General features: G+C 38.3%; 1 protein-coding gene across 1 annotated transcript in view; it reads right to left on the bottom strand.

Moving 5' to 3' along the window:
• The window catches only part of FRMPD2 (FERM and PDZ domain containing 2), a 29,040-nt gene extending 13,038 nt beyond the window's left edge, over positions 1 to 16,002 (bottom strand). Inside the window, exons 1-12 of the mRNA XM_066191884.1 lie at positions 15,948 to 16,002; positions 15,310 to 15,394; positions 11,768 to 11,918; positions 10,157 to 10,228; positions 9,312 to 9,486; positions 8,405 to 8,555; positions 8,170 to 8,308; positions 7,119 to 7,271; positions 5,593 to 5,778; positions 4,520 to 4,676; positions 1,758 to 1,971; positions 807 to 910 (exon numbers count right to left, since the gene is read on the bottom strand). Coding sequence (XP_066047981.1) covers positions 807 to 910; positions 1,758 to 1,971; positions 4,520 to 4,676; positions 5,593 to 5,778; positions 7,119 to 7,271; positions 8,170 to 8,308; positions 8,405 to 8,555; positions 9,312 to 9,486; positions 10,157 to 10,228; positions 11,768 to 11,918; positions 15,310 to 15,394; positions 15,948 to 16,002 — 1,642 coding nt within the window. The remainder of the gene's footprint in view (positions 1 to 806; positions 911 to 1,757; positions 1,972 to 4,519; positions 4,677 to 5,592; positions 5,779 to 7,118; positions 7,272 to 8,169; positions 8,309 to 8,404; positions 8,556 to 9,311; positions 9,487 to 10,156; positions 10,229 to 11,767; positions 11,919 to 15,309; positions 15,395 to 15,947) is intronic.
• Positions 16,003 to 16,865: the final 863 nt, after the last annotated feature.

Below are 16,865 nucleotides of genomic sequence, written 5' to 3'. Positions count from 1 at the left end.
CTTTCGAAAAACTCTGTACATAGCTGTGCAAGGTCTTCCTACAATGTTCCTTTCTGGGAGAATATATATTTTTCTGCAATGTTTTTATTAAGATTAGAATATTTAAAGAGTCAGGCATGTAGGGCCCATTGAACCTGAGGGTGATTTGGACACAAAATCTTCTGTGGGCTCTAGCCTTAGGCCCTGCGGGCCCTTTTAGCTCCGAAAGTGCAATCCAACCAACACCAGTTGCAATGGTGACTGCTTAACATGGAGCAATTGCCACGGTGTGTTTAAAGTCCTGTTCTAATTTCTAAGTTGACTAACCAAATAAGCACAGCTTCATATTCGATAGACTGGCTCCCCATGTGCATGCAGTCTGGCTTCTGATAGAAAATTAGATATCCAGTCCTTATTCCAGGTAGTGGAAGTGCAAGTGCAAGAAGACCGGAAAGACCTGGAGCCTATGCTGTCTCATGCATTGTTTATTGAGTTGTAGATCTCAGTTTTGAACCAAACAATGACCTCTGAGGACAGGGATATTGCCCCATGCAAGAGTGTCTGGGTGTAGTGAGCTACATCTCTGCAGAGTGTTAGGCACCATTATAGAATAATTCTATCACAAAGTCCCTTACCACTGAACCTGATGCAAAGCGGGAGTTATGGAGAAGAAAACAGCTTGTCTTGCTAAACTCTGGATTAGTTTCCAGGACTAGAAGTAAAAAAGGGGTAGTCTTTAATCTGTCAGTAAAATATATATTGGTCTCCTTCTATTGAAACAATAAACATGGAAGGGTACAGTCTCTCTTTATGATTATTATACTCACCACTGATTGTGTTCTGAGTTGAATGGATAGAGAGGAAGTCATAACTCCTTTGCTTTCCATTCAAGTTGATGTGCATTTCTGACTGGGATAGCCCTGATAAAGATCTGCATGGAAGGAAAGAAGACTGTGTCACAATAAAAAATCAGCAATGGTATTTAGCACTCTTCATTGTCATTAGTCTCTCAGAGCCAAGTTGATTATGCACAGGTTTATAGCCTTTCTCTGAGTATTCTAATTTCTGGGATATATTTCATTTTAAGGGAGAGGTAATAACAGTTGCCATTAGACCACTCATATCATGACTGATTCCTCCTGTGTTTTGCTCTGTGCTAACTGCAGGTATCAGGAAAACAGCATAGCTTCACCATGATTCATTTAGTTCTGCTGTCCATTTAGACAAAACCATGTCTGAAAGTTTCTGTGGTAATTCATGTTCTCCTTGACTCTATTCTAACTCTTAGCATTCTAAAAGGCACTAGAATTAATCAAAGGCCTTGAGGCTGTGCAGCTATAGTAACCACCTACACAGGTGAATGCACCAAAACTAAGAGGGAGAAGTTCTTGCAGTGTTCCCTATGATTTGCACATTTAGACATGGAGGAATCAACTGGGTAATGGTCTCTGCATTCCTGATCAAAAGCAGCTTCTGATGGTTCTGAATACTGTCATTTCCAGCGAAGATACACAGACATGAAAGATTTTACATTTACTCTCCCCCATTTTTATACTTTTCCATAACCCATTTAGTGGTTTCTTCTTGAGTCTGGTACAAATTTAAATGTCATTCTTTTTCAAGTTCTTCTCTGTTATTATATTAACTTCCTGCCTGCATTTGCATTACCATGGAGCCCCAGATCTTTTGGTGTGACCACAAGAACTTTAAAAATAAAAAAAAAATTGTTTATGTCTGAGTCTTCTTACACATGTTCAGAGAAAAAAAAGCAAACCAACCTGCCAAGATTGCTTTTGTCTCTAGTCCTGTTGTTGGTTTCCACACTGAGGTTATCACAAGATTTGCTCATCATCCCAGCAGAAAGGTTTTCTAGGTTTGCTCCATTCCAAAGCACATTCTCTGAGCGAGACAGTCTCTGAATAAGGGCAAGGTGTTCACGCTGAGCTGCATATGCAGAATTTGATTTGTCTATTTCCACAAATTTACTGTCCTCTGAATGAGAAACAAGAGAAGGGAAAAGGCAAAGACAAATCCATTGATATTATGGCATATTTTTAAGCTCAAAGGAATTTGAAAGAAAATCATATGCCAGAAAAAATATTGACATTACAAATATAGTTGTTCTTTTATTCTTGAGGATACCTAGGCCTTGAGGTGAATAGAAGGAGCTTACTTTCATAAAAAGTACATGCTGCATTTAGGTTTAACTTCTATGAATCATACTACAAATGCTCTTTCCACAAAAACAGGTGGAATGTACAACCCTATATAATTTAGACCTGAATATTTCTGTAAAGTGTGTTTTGTAAATGACTGGTGTATGAGAAACATCTGTCTTATGAGTCTGAATTATCCAGGTAGGTAGTTTCTCATCCTTCACAGGCCCTCCACTCCAGTATATTTATATCCTAGAAGACAAGAACTCTAACAGACGCTCTCCAAAGTTCAGTGAGACACCAAGGAACGGAGTCATTTGCACAAGTCAAATGGGGACCATCTTGGTGGCAACACACGCTATCCAGTTGTCTACCTTTCTGTGAAATCCACTACTTGCTTAATGACACTTGGGCTCTGCTATACACAAATCTGTTCTCTCAAAAAATTTCATTTATTCTGAAACAAGGTGGTGCTGAAGGAGACATTAATTTATTTAGGTTCTCACTGGGTGGGCTGGAGAGGGGACTTGGAGGACAGAGAGACAACAGGCAATTGGAGACACATTGGAAAGTAAAACAAAAGCTTGACTTGATACAGGCTAACATAAACATAAGCTTAAATTCTGCTTGTACATGACAGCTAAACTCCCGTGTGTTTTCCTAACAAACGGTAGCCTGAATACAACTTTCTAGAACACTACTCTGCAGCATTAAATCTAGGTTCTCTCTTTCCTCAGTGGCTTTGATAAGAGGGATTTCTTAAGGCATCAGAAGGCTTAACAGTCCAGAGTATTAGTGCAGTATTAGTGCAGCCTGGGAGTTGCCACGGTGATTCTGAAGTAGAGGGTTGCTTCAACTTTTGAAGTTATGGTGACTTATACATCTGAACAGTGCATTAATTGGAAGCAGAAGCATGCAGAAAGAGCCTCATAATCTCTTGCAGCCTCACTGTGGTGGTAAAGGCAGAATTTTGAACTACGGTCTGTCACTGCCTTACTAAGCTTTTCTGTGACAGCAAGCACACAACTGAACCCCAGAACCAGCGGTCACGTGGCTTGTGTAAGTCTGGCTTGTTTCAGTGATTTGGTGTACTTGTAATAAGTACTTGGGTTATAATTTTCTTAGTTCTCAATAATTTTATTCTTTTATATATGGAATGTAATTTTTAAAATAAATTACCACAAGAAAAAGTGACACAGGAAACTGTAAGATGCGCTATTACCACTCATTTGAATGTAATAAAGCATAGTCCCACTAAATTATGTTAGAAGCGGGAGATGGAGATGTCAAGCAACAAACATTTAGGTTCAAGATGCCTGAATGCCATCTTAGGGCCTTTTTCCATGGTAATTTTGTGCAAAAATTTCACCTTTCATGAAACAATTTTAGTGGTAAGGAGACAATCAATATATCGATCACCCTTTTATATTCCATGGTTATATTTGTTGCCAACACTTTTACGGTTTTTCCACAGAAAGGAGCATTTCAGCAGATAAGGCATGACACTTGATTCTCCTGCTGTGACTCACCAGGTAAAACACTAAGGGGTTGTAAATGATCATGGTTCTGTTCAAGGCAGTGGATGAGTTAGTGAAAATTCATGTTGCTCCACTGAAGTCAAGAGTGATGGATGACAGTTGTCAGCTTAGGCTCTTATTTCTTGTGTGCCTCAGTTTCCCCATAATAATCCTCACCAATCGGTACAGAACATGCTGAGAACTGTGGGTGACATGTGCTGTGTTCCTGCCCTGAATGGAGCAGAATCTTGTCTTAGAAACTGTGGAAAACTTGAAGTCTGAGGAGGTACTATTCATATCTTCCACAGACATGGCGAAATCTAAGATAAGTGCTGCTAGTAGCTATATAGTTAAGTAGGTATGACTCATGTGCCTTCAGTGTTTTAGTGGTTTTGTCCTGGGGCTGAACCGTTGGTTTGCATCCCTGTCTTATCTGAAATAACTAAGTTCAGCTCCAGCATGTCTGGGCACTATTATAGTTTTAATTTGTGTGGAATATTTTTCAGGTTACATTTGGGGTAGTTATGATATGTTTCTGCAGAATTCTCAGCAGCAGAATTCTCCTGATGGGGAGTGAAATCCTGCTTATTTATTTCTTTAAAAATCTGAGTTTATCTACATAGTTGTTATCATCAGAGAACCCCTCTTCCTACTTGTCACATGCCTACGAACATGCATGTGCCAAATTAGACTTAATGAGACAAATTAGACTCTTCTAACTTTCAGTGTAGAGGAGACATTATTTTCCAACTGAAGCAGAGTGAAACTGAGGTGGCAGGTTCTAATTCTCAGATTTGGTGAATATACCTTACCTAAAACATAACCTTGTCCTATGGTCCCAGTAACAAAAGTGCATTTATACCTCACCTGATGAAATTTGCCGAAGTTGCCTAGAATTCATCTGTGCATTGAATTTGTGCTGGGCAGAGCAGAGGTCCAGTAGGTATTTACATGTCTTTGCTGTATCAGTAATGAAGGTGTGTTTCTTGCCACTGAAGCTGCTTTCAATCATGAATTTTTTTCTCTGAAGGGGAAAAAAAAAAAGCACAGGTTGCTTCATATATCAGTCATTACACTGAGGCATTGACAGTTCATTTATATAATCTTGCTGGTTTGTTCAGTTGTATTTATGCCTGACTGCATCTCTTTTGCATGCAGTAAATGTCTGTTGTAAATTCAGTACTTGTAAGCCAGGTGTCTGTCATTGGAATCGTAGCTCTTCTATGTTGAAAGTCAAGAGCCTTAGGACATTGAATGCATTGATGGCAGGTTGCTAAAACTACAAAATTTGATCCTAAAGATGTTAGAATTATTAAACAAATTTCATATGAAAAGGAACATATCTTCAAGGGGGAGGAGGACCATTTTTTGGAGAGCAAACAAGCTGGGAAATATGTGATTCAGTTTGACACTTAAACTGTACACTAGTGCATTGATATACCTCTAATGTCAAAATCGCATTTAGAAATGGGTCACAATCTTGTCACCAATACTGTTTTGTTAGCAGACATCAATATACTAAGAGATGAGGATGGGGATAATGAGATCTGGAAAGATGAAGACATGACTTGACCATGAGCTGATGTAGGCATAAAAACAGAAGAAAAGAGCAGTAAAGACAAAAGAGAAATGAATATGGAATATGCCATAGAGAAATTGGGCATAGTCTCTGTAATAGTCAGCACCAGATTATTGAGTTTATAGTAATTTGTCTTTGGCCTCAGCATAGATACTACAAAACTATACCTCACAAAAAACTCAGTATCTTTGTATCCGCATTCAGATCCAGCTTTGATTTTAAACTCTTTTCAGAAAGGACCCGCCCGTATAGAGTTACTCTAATTCTCTCTCTGAATGCAATAAATTTATCAAATTTATCAAAGCAACAGGAAGAAAGGCAGTAAAATAGTCGAGAAGAGATTCAGTTAGTTCTAACTCACATGAGCTGAAATTCTCTCTGTTTCACGCCACTGGAATCTTAAACTGGCAATTCGTGTGTGATTTTTGTTCTCATAGACAATGATGCCTTTGGCACAGATTCCCAGGATTATGTCCCCTTCTATCCCTTTCTTCTCTTGGGATACGCGATAGAATAACACCCCATATTCAGGAAGCTGCTGAGTCACCTGTAGAGAAAAAGTGTTTTTACTATGCCTCACTCAAAAAAATTAATGGGAAAAAAATTAGGTAGATGGAGGAGAAAATGCTTTTGAGTGTCTGATGAGCCAGTATATGCCCCTGCCATCTAACCATGCAGGGAATATTCTGAAGAACTCACCCAGAGGTTCTAGGGGTTCATGCTTGTATTTCTACTTCCTGTACTTGGCCACAAAAGTGTTAAAATGTGATTCAGACACTTTACAGAACTATGGAATATAATTAGGATTTACTGTCTGGTCTGCAGACCAATATGAGTTTATCCTAAAACCTTATATTTTCTTTCTGGGAAGCTACTGTAGAATCCTCAAATGACTTTTCAATTGTGAACAGAGATTTTCAGTGACCAAAATAAAACACTTTAAGAAGATCTGTTTTTTCAGAAAGTAACCATAGTACAAATTCTCAGGTCATGAAAATTGGGGCATCTATAATCACTAGCTGAATCTGGGTTTTAATTTTTAATCCCTTTCATACTTGGAATTTGCATGTTCTTGCCATAGGGTCTGTCTTTCTCACTTTGTATGATGTGTTGGCTCCTTCTACACTTATTCATTGAAACAGATACTAACAAAGCTGATTTTCTTCACTGGATTTGCTGTGCATGATGGGACTGTCATTAAAGCTAAGCTTCAATCTATTTCTTCAATTGCACTGATAGTGATAAATGAGGAACTAATATAATTAAATAGCAACTGAACTAAAATGATGCTATAAATAACAACGTGTGGCACTGCAGCAAAATGACTACTGGTACTTATCCATTATCTAATCCCTGATATTTTTCATTTAATCAAAAGCAGAGATGTTTGGGGAGAAAGAGAAATTAGCCAGGAAAAAGTTATATCCCATGTCATTGTGATACTTTAGAGCACTAGAGTAATAGTCAAGTGAGAATATACTTCTGATAATTCTTTCCTCACTTCCAGGGTTCACAGATACTTTTAAACAAACAATCACTACATGTTTAGAAAGTGGCTGAAAAGCTGCTGTAATTTCAGAAGTCAAAAAAGTGCTTATTCTCATGCTTTATAATCTTCTGGAGCCCAGACATGTTGGTAACATGCCAAAAATTTACATCAAGCCTTAGAATGCTGTAAATACATCAAAACATGTTATAAAACTCTCAGTGATAAGTGACAGTATCTACAACAGAAAGAAATTTTGAGGTTTTTGTTGACTATTCAAATTTTTTCACCATATCTAAAATCCTCTGTATCAGGCAAGGAAAAAAAAATAGACAACAGTAAATAGAGAGGGGTTTTCTACCTCAAAATTAAAAAACAGTGTTTGGGGTATGGCAAGTTACCTTTAAAAATTCTAGTTCAGCTTCATCCTCAAATAGGGAGCGATTCATGCGATGTAATTTAGCAAGCTCCCGCTGTACATATGCCAGGGTCATCTTCTCTATTCGACTTGCTGGAACGTAGTCTTCAACACGAAAATAGCTCTTTCCATGCATCTGTGGTGGAAAAAAAATGGAAAAAACAAAGAGACAGGAGCCTTTTGTTCTCTCTTGATTTTTCTTATTCATTCCATTTCATTTTCAGGGTGGCTCATCTGCAGAGGTCACCCTGCTGCCATTTCCCAAAGGAAAGTGGGAACAGCACATGGTGTCTTGACAGCCAAATTGCCTCTTGTACCTGTGCTCAGGCAGCTGCTCAAAGAACACACCACTTCTTTGGGCAGAAGGGAGAAAGGAGCTGGGCCTACAGGTGTGTCCTGCACTTAGAGCTGACAGCTATAGCTGCATCTGTACAACCTGCAGTGGGGGACCCATTGCCATGATAGATCTGACCACATGGACCAGACCACTCAGAGTTCAATTAACAGAGATACACTGATTTACATAGCTGAAGGTATGGAAGACAACATAAATGGGTGTTTTCTATACACTTGAAAACTAGGACAGCTAGTTCAGATATACAATCAGAGACCTCCCTGTCTTTGCAGTCTGTGGATCTGAGCTTACACGTAAAATAGCTGTGAATTCTGAAGTGCTCATTTGCTTTTCCCTTTCCTATTTACTAATCTCTTTAAACCCCTCCACACATTCAAGCTGGGCCTGTGTTGGAAACTTTCTACAGATTTTCTGGAATTTTAGGATATATTATCAATTATGAAGGACCTAGACTCTCTCATCATTCTGCCATATTTTCTGGCAAATTCACCCAGCTCATTACTACTCTGTAATCAGAAAAATGTTGTAGTTTTAAAAATTAAGTCTAAAGGACTTATCTGGAGGACTTAACTGAAATTCTCTGTTATTCACATTTCTTCTTTAAATGCTATGTGACAAACAAAAGCTGCAAAAGCTGTAGAGAGAGACCTCTGAGAAATACTGTGTTACTTCTCCACACCTCAGAAGCGTAATTGCCAAGCTCTGCCTGTAGAGCCAAAGCACCGAGTTTCAGGGCAGTCTCATCACTGCAATACAATCGCTCCTCCAAAATATCTTTACGAAGCTGAAGGTAAAACTGATGCCTTGTCAAGCCGTGCCTGGAACAGAAAAGGGTTTAGGAACTCAGGAGGAGCTTTGAATGGTGTCCCTAAATGCTACTGCTTTTCCTTCAGTCAGCAGAATTCTGCACTTACTGAATAACATTGAAGTGGTTGACAAAGAATTTTATCCTTAGAAAGAGTGTGAAATTAATGATGGACATTTTCTTCTTGGGTTGGTCATTCCAGCCATCTGGGGCCACTTTGTAGAGTTTGGTCTCCTCGTCCAAAAAGAAGAATTCTTTACCTGAAATAAGAATTTTGGGTTCTGTGTTAAACCTGGATATACTCAGCAGCTTAAAATTCTGCTGTCTTCATAGAGTGCATCACTATCAATAAAAAATAAAGTGGATTGGGGATGTCAGCTGAGATTTATTTCTCTGTGTCATGATTTAACTTATTGCTCCTTTGATGGAGAACTTAGGACAGTATGTAATTTTGAATTACAAATGTTAGATGCTGGATTGGTATGGTGTCTATGAAATCCCCAAGGATTCATGGGGCTTGCATTCTTCTCACCATTCAGGTTCTGCACCCCTTTGTAATCCTCATTCCCTACACACAGGATGTGTGCTCTTTCCCAGTGCCTCAGCTGTGCCTGTCATCAGAAGGGAGATGTGGGTCTGGTAGGTGACATCGCTGAACCTGTACTCCCATTTATATCTAGGAATAAACACAGGCAGCCTTTCTCAGTGCAGTGCTTCCTGGAATTTCTGCTGGAGCTGAATGGTTCAGTATTATTTGAGTGCAAGGCTAGGACACAGCCTTTTCTGCCTGGGAATGTCAGCCAGTAAGTGTCATACGGCTGTGCTGATGCATAGGCCATGGGCAGACATGGTTGACATCAGTGTAGTGCAGTTTAAACCAACATACCTTACTTTTGCACAAGCTTTGTATCTGCTTCTACCTAAGGATCTTAAAGGATCTTACTGGAATTCTTTGATAAAGTGACTACAGAGGCACTGAGGGACAGGGCTGTCACTGTACTAAGCTATCTCATTACCTTTCAGGTAAGCCAAGCCAAAGTAGAAATGTTCCACCAAGTTTGCATACGCCACCACGGTGTTGAAAACATCTCTTGCCTTGGTCTTGATGTCACATTGCACCTCAAGGCACTGGCCATTGAGTAGAATCACATTGAGATCCCTTTGGGACAAATAGGATTTCCCTTTTTTAGTCTAAGAACACACAAGAAAGAATGAAGAATGAGTGCCAAGAACAAGCAATGCAAGTTTCACAGCATTTTATTACTGAGGCCTACTAGTAGCCTGTATATAACCTGACGGAATTGGTCACAACACCATGCTATTCTCTGCCTCCCTCCTCATAACTTAATATCATAAACATTTCTAATTTTTTTAAAACCCAAAGAACCACAACAAAACAGCTGAGCATACTTAAATTCTACAGTCAGCAGGGTTAGTCTAGGTGTGGGGCTAAGTCCAGATTCACTTTGCCCTCATTTTTACTGCTGTGTGCTGTCAACTTTCTACCTTATCTTAATGAAACATAAAGTATGTGCTTGCAAGCTGAAGAAGTCCCACAGATTGGAACTAGACATCATATTGCAGATTTGCTGTACAGTCTTTGTCTCAAAAGTCTAGGGCTAAAGTGAACGTTCTTAGCTGAGAAGCATAAATTAAGCTTCTTTTGCACCAACAGAAATAACTAAATAGCACTGAGAATTAAAGCACATCCTTTCAAGTCTCAATACCTCTGCAGGAACCCTAACTTGTTTTGAGAGGAGGACATGGAAAGAATACTGGGTTGAGACTCGGGTGCAACTTACAAAGAGCCGTGACTAAAATGTCACTGGATTATTTCTAAATTCTTAATGTTCGTACTTACCACAATTGATCCAGGCAGCTGTAAGGTCACTGGTGGTTCACTAGACAAAATAATAAATTCTGGACCTGAAAACTGCAATTTAGAAATTTAGTAAGTCTTTTTAATGGAATGAAGATCCCAAACACAAGTATCAGTGAAACCCGTTTCTATTGATCTGTATGCTGGACCTAATTGACTTCAGTGTCTAATAAGATGCAAATGCTGACTGATGACTTCTCTCTGTTTGGGGTCTCTCCTGTGTAGGCTCTCCAGGGTCTAGGTAGGGGTGAACTCATGCTGAAATTTTTTCTTCTGTAAAGGTACTTAATCAAGATCCATTTCATTTGCAAGGCACCTATTTTTATGACACTTGTAGAAACTTAATTTATTCTGAGACCTTTTCTCATTTGATTCCCAAATTACTCTGAGGACAGTCACAGACATATAAACAGATACGTACACACCACTGTGATTGAAAAAGCCCAGCTTCCCTAGGAACTAGACTGAAATGCAGAGCTTTCTTCCCCATAATAAAGATTGACTGATGGTTCATATTAGTAGACATTGTATTCTTTTGTTTTAACTTCAAATAACTTCAACATTTTTTTATGGTCTTTTTTTCTTGCCAGACATCCACCTCAGCTAATTTATGTATTTGTTTTTCATCAGATACATCTATGCTTTTAGATCCCTTAAGGAGACAGAAATAATTAAATGTCTTCAAGTTGTATGGTCCTACCAACAGACAATGCAGTTTTGTATCACTTTAAAGAGGGACTAGCACTGCATTGTAACAGTTAGTGAACTCCTTCTGTGAACGGCCATTATTATCCCCACAATAATCATAATAATATAATTTAAAACAAAATTTATATGAGAAAAGGTAGTTTTCCAAAGTGTCTAACTGAAGCTCAAATATTTGTCACTGGTCCCTGTTGATCTTCTGAACTGGGAAGAGGTGAAAGGGCTCATCAGCCTGAAACCTGTCCCTTCTTGTTCCACAACAGAAAACTTCATGTGAAGGATCATGGTGGAGTTTTCTGTGATTCAGTTATTTATGAATTTTTGCAATCCAACTTTTAAAGAAACATTATCCTTTCCATTTAACACAGTCCTACCACAACTTAGCTACTAAGAAATAGTCAATTAGGAGAACTACTGTCTGGGCAAATTCACTGCCAGCCTATGCTTTCTGTCCAGAAATGCACTGTAAAAAAAAAAAAAAAAAAAAAAAAAAAAAAAAAAAAAAAAAAAGGTTCTTTGAGCACCATTGGCTGGCAAATGTTTGGGTTAAGTGTCTCTGTAAATTTTTTTGCTGTTCTGAAGCTGCTGTCAAAGTGGTTGGTGAAAACAGTCCATATGGTATTTCATGTAGAAATCACATATGTAGGTCAGAGAGGGTTCAATTATCAGCTTTTGCATAGTCTTTATGGACAATTGCTTTTACTGCCTTCAATTCTGACAGCACAACTGGATCATGCCTAATGTGGAGTCTGTCAATTTAGAATACTCATCTAGTAAGATGACTCAGTAGTTAATATACATATCACTGTTGAACAAAATTTAGATGAGAAGCTTCTCTTTAGTGATATTTACATTTTGAAATAAGCTTATATGTTTTTCATCATTCACCTTTTCCTTCCTGTGGAACAAACATTTCTGTGATGCAGCAGCTGCTGAGTAGTCCTTTGCAGACACAGAGAAGGTGGAGCCCAAGCTCAGCAGGTTCTGTCTGCTGTTCTTCTGAGTTCCACCCGGGATTTCTTCTACAGCGCTCACCGACCTTTAAAGGAAATGTCATACTGAGGAAAACATATAACATACAATCAATACAACACCAACTTGGGGACAGACATCTTAAGGTACAGTAACTACTGGAGTACTATGAAGTCCAGGGCAATGTCTGTTATAAGCTCCTTAATGTTTCTTTACAGAAAAAGACAAATAATTTAACAGGAGTAATACTACTGGTGCCCTTTATAGATAAATCTAAACTCTGCTTTGATTCAATAGAGTCAGGTTTGTTGCTTTTTTTCATTTGGTGATCCAGATCCAGCTGGTTTAAGTTTGGTGAAACCAACAGGCAAGGAGTGTAGCCCCATTCCCTTCTGGGAATTCTACAGGATGAAGCAAATTCGTCATTTATTATTTTCTCAAGAAAAAAGCTTCAGAAAACCTTAATAATTGTTGTTATATTATTCAGAATTTTCCAGGAACGGGAATTAAATTATTTGAATACTAATTCATTAGGATAAATTAATGTCCTAGGGAACGGAGGGAATTTTCAATTTTATTAAGAAAAAGGTGTGTAAAGTCTCAGATCAGAAAGCTGTCCTTGTACTATCATTTTAATGCAGAAAGTAATGGTGTTTTCCATGTGAGCAGATGTGTATCCTTAGAATAAACTTCAAATATACTATGTACTCAATGAACAAATAATGATTATGTGGTTCAGAAGAAGGGGTTTCATTGAGGTGGAATTTTGTTAATTACATTTTTTCAACAAACGCCAAAGACACATGGAAGCTTTTCCATTATCCCAAAGTTTCATCCTTTTCTTTTGCACATTGCACACTTACTTCAGGAAACTATTCAAGGAATTTCTAACTTTTTAAACAAATTAACTGGAGTAGTTTTTCATCTCTTCTGCCTAGTGTCCAATAACAGGGAACATGGGAGTGGTTCAAAGCCACAGTAGGTGGGGTTCAGAGGTGATGTTAGGAACCATTTCTTTACTTAGAAGGGGGCCAAACACTGGAACAGACTTTCTAGAGAGATGGTCACTGGTTCAACCCTGTCCGTTTTTTAAGAGGCATTTGGAGATGCCCTTAATAACATGCTATAACTTTTGGTCAGCCCTGAAGTGATCAGGCAGTTGGACTAGACAATTATTTTGAGTCTCTTCCAACTCTTCTCTTCTCTTCTCTTCTCTTCTCTTCTCTTCTCTTCTCTTCTCTTCTCTTCTCTTCTCTTCTCTTCTCTTCTCTTCTCTTCTCTTCTCTTCTCTTCTCTTCTCTTCTCTTCTCTTCTCATCTCTTCATCTCTTCTCTCTTCATCTCTTCTCTCTTCTCTCTTCTCTCTTCTCTCTTCTCTCTTCTCTCTTCTCCTTCTCCTTCTCCTTCTTCTTTCACATAAGAAATGTGCCTCAAAATTACCTGAAGTGACCTTTGTGGGCAAAAAGATATTATTAGCTCAAAATCCAAGATTCTTTGTTAAGAAGGCTTTCTTTTCCTGTGGAAAACACTTCTTGTTAGGTGAGAGATGCCAGATTTGACAGCTGTGTCTTCTTTAGATATAGACCAGAGCTTTACTTACAAGATTCACTTTGTGACATGTAAATTATGTTAATTGGGCTGCCTACAGAATGAGCATGATGATATTAGTAAGCTTTATATATAGTAAACCCATCACTAATTTTTGTGTTGGTTGTACTCCTACATGGGAAACTGGTGATTTCCAAAGTAATTTCAACTCCACTGCCATCATGGTACTTGTAATAAGATGGTGACTGTGGTAAAAATTCAGTTGCAGATGCTTACAGCCAGGAGTGGGGTTTACAGTCCTTGAAGTTCTATGGGAAACAGCTTGCTGGAAATTTGGAGAACAGAGTTTGTCTTTCAGCAGAGGAGGGGAACTTATTCTTGGCAGCAGATTTTAGATCAAGCGTATTAAGATCATATCCAGGTTGTTAGTCAGGGGCATGGCAATTGCTCTGAAGTACTCAGTAAATAAATCCTCTGTTACTCATATAACTGGGTGATATATGATGCATATATAAATGTCTGTAAACACACATATAAAGGTATGTAAGTGTAGTTAGAAAAGTAGACAGAGACTTCTTTCTTGACAAAAGCAGCCTGCAATCTGCTTGTAGATCTCTCTTGTTGCAGTTTTACAGGTGTACTGGGATATCTCATATTGCCCAGATTATCATGGCTGATTTATCAGGAAGTTCAAACTGTTTACTCAGGACACATTTAATTGGGAGTTGAACTAAATTGAGCATTTCCTGTGGGCCTCAATTATTTGTGTCATGGTTAAAAGAAGAAACTCCTGTTTAACTGGGTCAAGAACCCAATTTAAATGGGATGTCTGTAGGGATTACATGGTGCTTAACGATGGGCTTCTGGTCTTTGTGGTGCCTAGAGGCTGACAGTACTTACATCTCTTTTTCATTTGGAAACAACCGTGATTGTAGTTGCACCGTGCTAACACACAGTCTAGACAACTCTTGTTTGGCAGCAGTTGTGTTTCCCTGGCTTTTGAAAAGGATTCAGTATCACTTGTACAGTTCTCAGGTTTCTTTGTCAATGCCTACAGGGCTGCTGGCCATGCCATGGCTGAAACGAGGCTAATCGTCATGAAAGAGCAGAGGTCTTTACTGCTTGTGTCCCTGGGTTACCTGCAACTCTCCAGTAAAGTGGCATTGCAGGGCTGGATATGACTGACACAAGTTGAGAAATCAATGTAAGGACTGAGGTGGAAATGCAAATGAAAATTATGCATTATATACATGGTCGGACATAACCACTCCAGAACACATAAGGTGTGACAGCACTTTAAAGTGACAGCAAGGCAAAATCTGAATGCAGAGAAGTAAGGACTCTGGCAGACAGTCTTGATGGGGAAAGCAATGACTATTTGTACCTTTTCAACAGATTTTTCACTTCATAAAATTATATAATTATTAAGGTTAGAAAGAGATCTCTAAGATCATCAAATCCATCCTTTCACAGTCTCTGTGGAGCAGCTTCCCAGTTGTTTCAGTCACAGAGGACTAGTGCTGCTTCCCTGCCTGGTGGAGACACAGCTGGGGGCAGCTGTTCTGGGAGGCCTGTGGCATCTGGCTGGACACAGTGGTACAGAGTAAATGTGGAAATCATGAATTTGCTTGTTTGTATGGATTGTTCAGGGCCCAAGTTCCATTCCACTAGAACTTTTAGACTGTTCCAATTGGAACCAAACCAAATCTAGGTGAACATTATTTATTTATTGGCAATAAGAGAATATTTTGTATTTATTAGGTTATTTATTCTATATGAATGGTATCTATTGTCAAAACAGGCTCATATGGCGATTCAGGCATTTTCTGATTCCGGCATTGCCACACTAGTTGCTGGCTTCACTTGGTTATAAAACAGCTTCCCTTTTGTAAAAATCTGAATTGAGTTTACCTGTTTATGAAGAGCTTGTAGCTACTTTGTGTCCTTGACCCACTAAGTGTGGTGTCACATGATCTCTGTGTCTCTGGAACTCTCCCTGAAATTATTAAAGGAAATTTTTAAATTCAAGCAATAGTAGCAGCACTCAGCATCAGATGTTGGGAAGATTACAACAGGGGAGAAATTTAGACTGGAAACTTCCTTTCTTGTGTCCTCACTTGGACACGATAAATGGCTATTTAATAAGGTTAATGAATACTACACCAGCAGTATTCCCAGTTCCCTAGTTATTTTTACTTCCTCTTCATAACCCTTTATGTGAATGTAATTTGGAAAACAGCTATGTAGGTACAATGGCTGTCATTTCCATCTGTATGGGGGTAATTTGTGAAACAGCTTGTTCTCTTCAGAAATTATGCCCAGTTTTTGTTCTTCTATTTTCAGGCATAAAATGGGTGGAAAAAGCCATGAAACTTCTCTGGCTTAATAAGAGTAAAATATAAAATCAATGAAATGAAAATTATTGTATCTATTCCACTGGTTACTTGCTATGTTAAATATGTTGTGAAAGTTTTTACATCATAAAAACATGGTGGGAGTAGTGGATGGTTTGTGGGTCCTTAGCAAATGAGGATTGCATTGTTTTTCACCTTCAATCGTCTCTGTTGCTGCAGAATGGACAGGTTTTGCTTTGTCCAAATACATGAAGGGTGAAATTTAAAGGCAGAACCAGAGAGGGTTATGCAAGTTCTATGAATGTTTCTTGTATCAGCAGAGATGTTTAAAATCTTTAGGTAATCTTCAGGGAAGGGTGAGAAGATTAAATTTTTCTTCACTTGGATCATTTCATTGATCTTGTTTGGAGAATTGCATATCACACTATTACATAAGCAGAATGATAAAGGTTCTAAGATCATGCACTACACCCTGAGATTTCACTCTGAATTCCAACATGAAAACGTGACACTGAATTCTAGTGTACCAACCAACCAACTGCAATTTTATAACCTAGAAAATCTACAGTCACATTGCTAAAATAAGCATAAACATGTGGGGTTTTTTCAAGCTGCAGATGGTAGTGACAAAATGTGAGATTTGAGATAAGCTAGTTACCAAAGTTAAGACTCAATCCTGTGTTCTGAAACTACATGCTTTTTAATGAGAAAACCTTACAAAATTCTCTGCTTGCCCTGTGGTTTTCACATAATTGGAAAAATGTATTTTGACAAGCAGATAAAATTCCCCTCAGTCTTTCTATATCAGCTGTCACAGCAGTGGGACAACTTGGCTACTTTCAGTGTCCAGACTGCCATGCTTTGATCACAAATCCAACACACACCTGGCATTAAATTAATATGTATTCTTCAAAGAAGTTGATTCTGTAGATTTATTATATATTAAAGGAGCTTCTAAAGTACATTTTTGAGATATATAGATATATATATAGATACATATATATATATATGTATCCTTTGATAATGGTGCTCTACTAGATGGTAATATTTATTTTCAGAGAGGAATGCTTTTTTAAAAAATATTTTATGAAAGAATGTTTGTGACAAAAAAAC

The sequence above is a fragment of the Chamaea fasciata genome, unplaced genomic scaffold (assembly GCF_029207755.1).
Source record: "Chamaea fasciata isolate MVZ Bird 193981 ecotype frontalis unplaced genomic scaffold, bChaFas1.0.hap1 SCAF_9, whole genome shotgun sequence".
Classification (NCBI taxonomy): Eukaryota; Metazoa; Chordata; class Aves; order Passeriformes; family Sylviidae; genus Chamaea; species Chamaea fasciata.
This window is presented reverse-complemented; position numbering and strand designations above follow the sequence as displayed.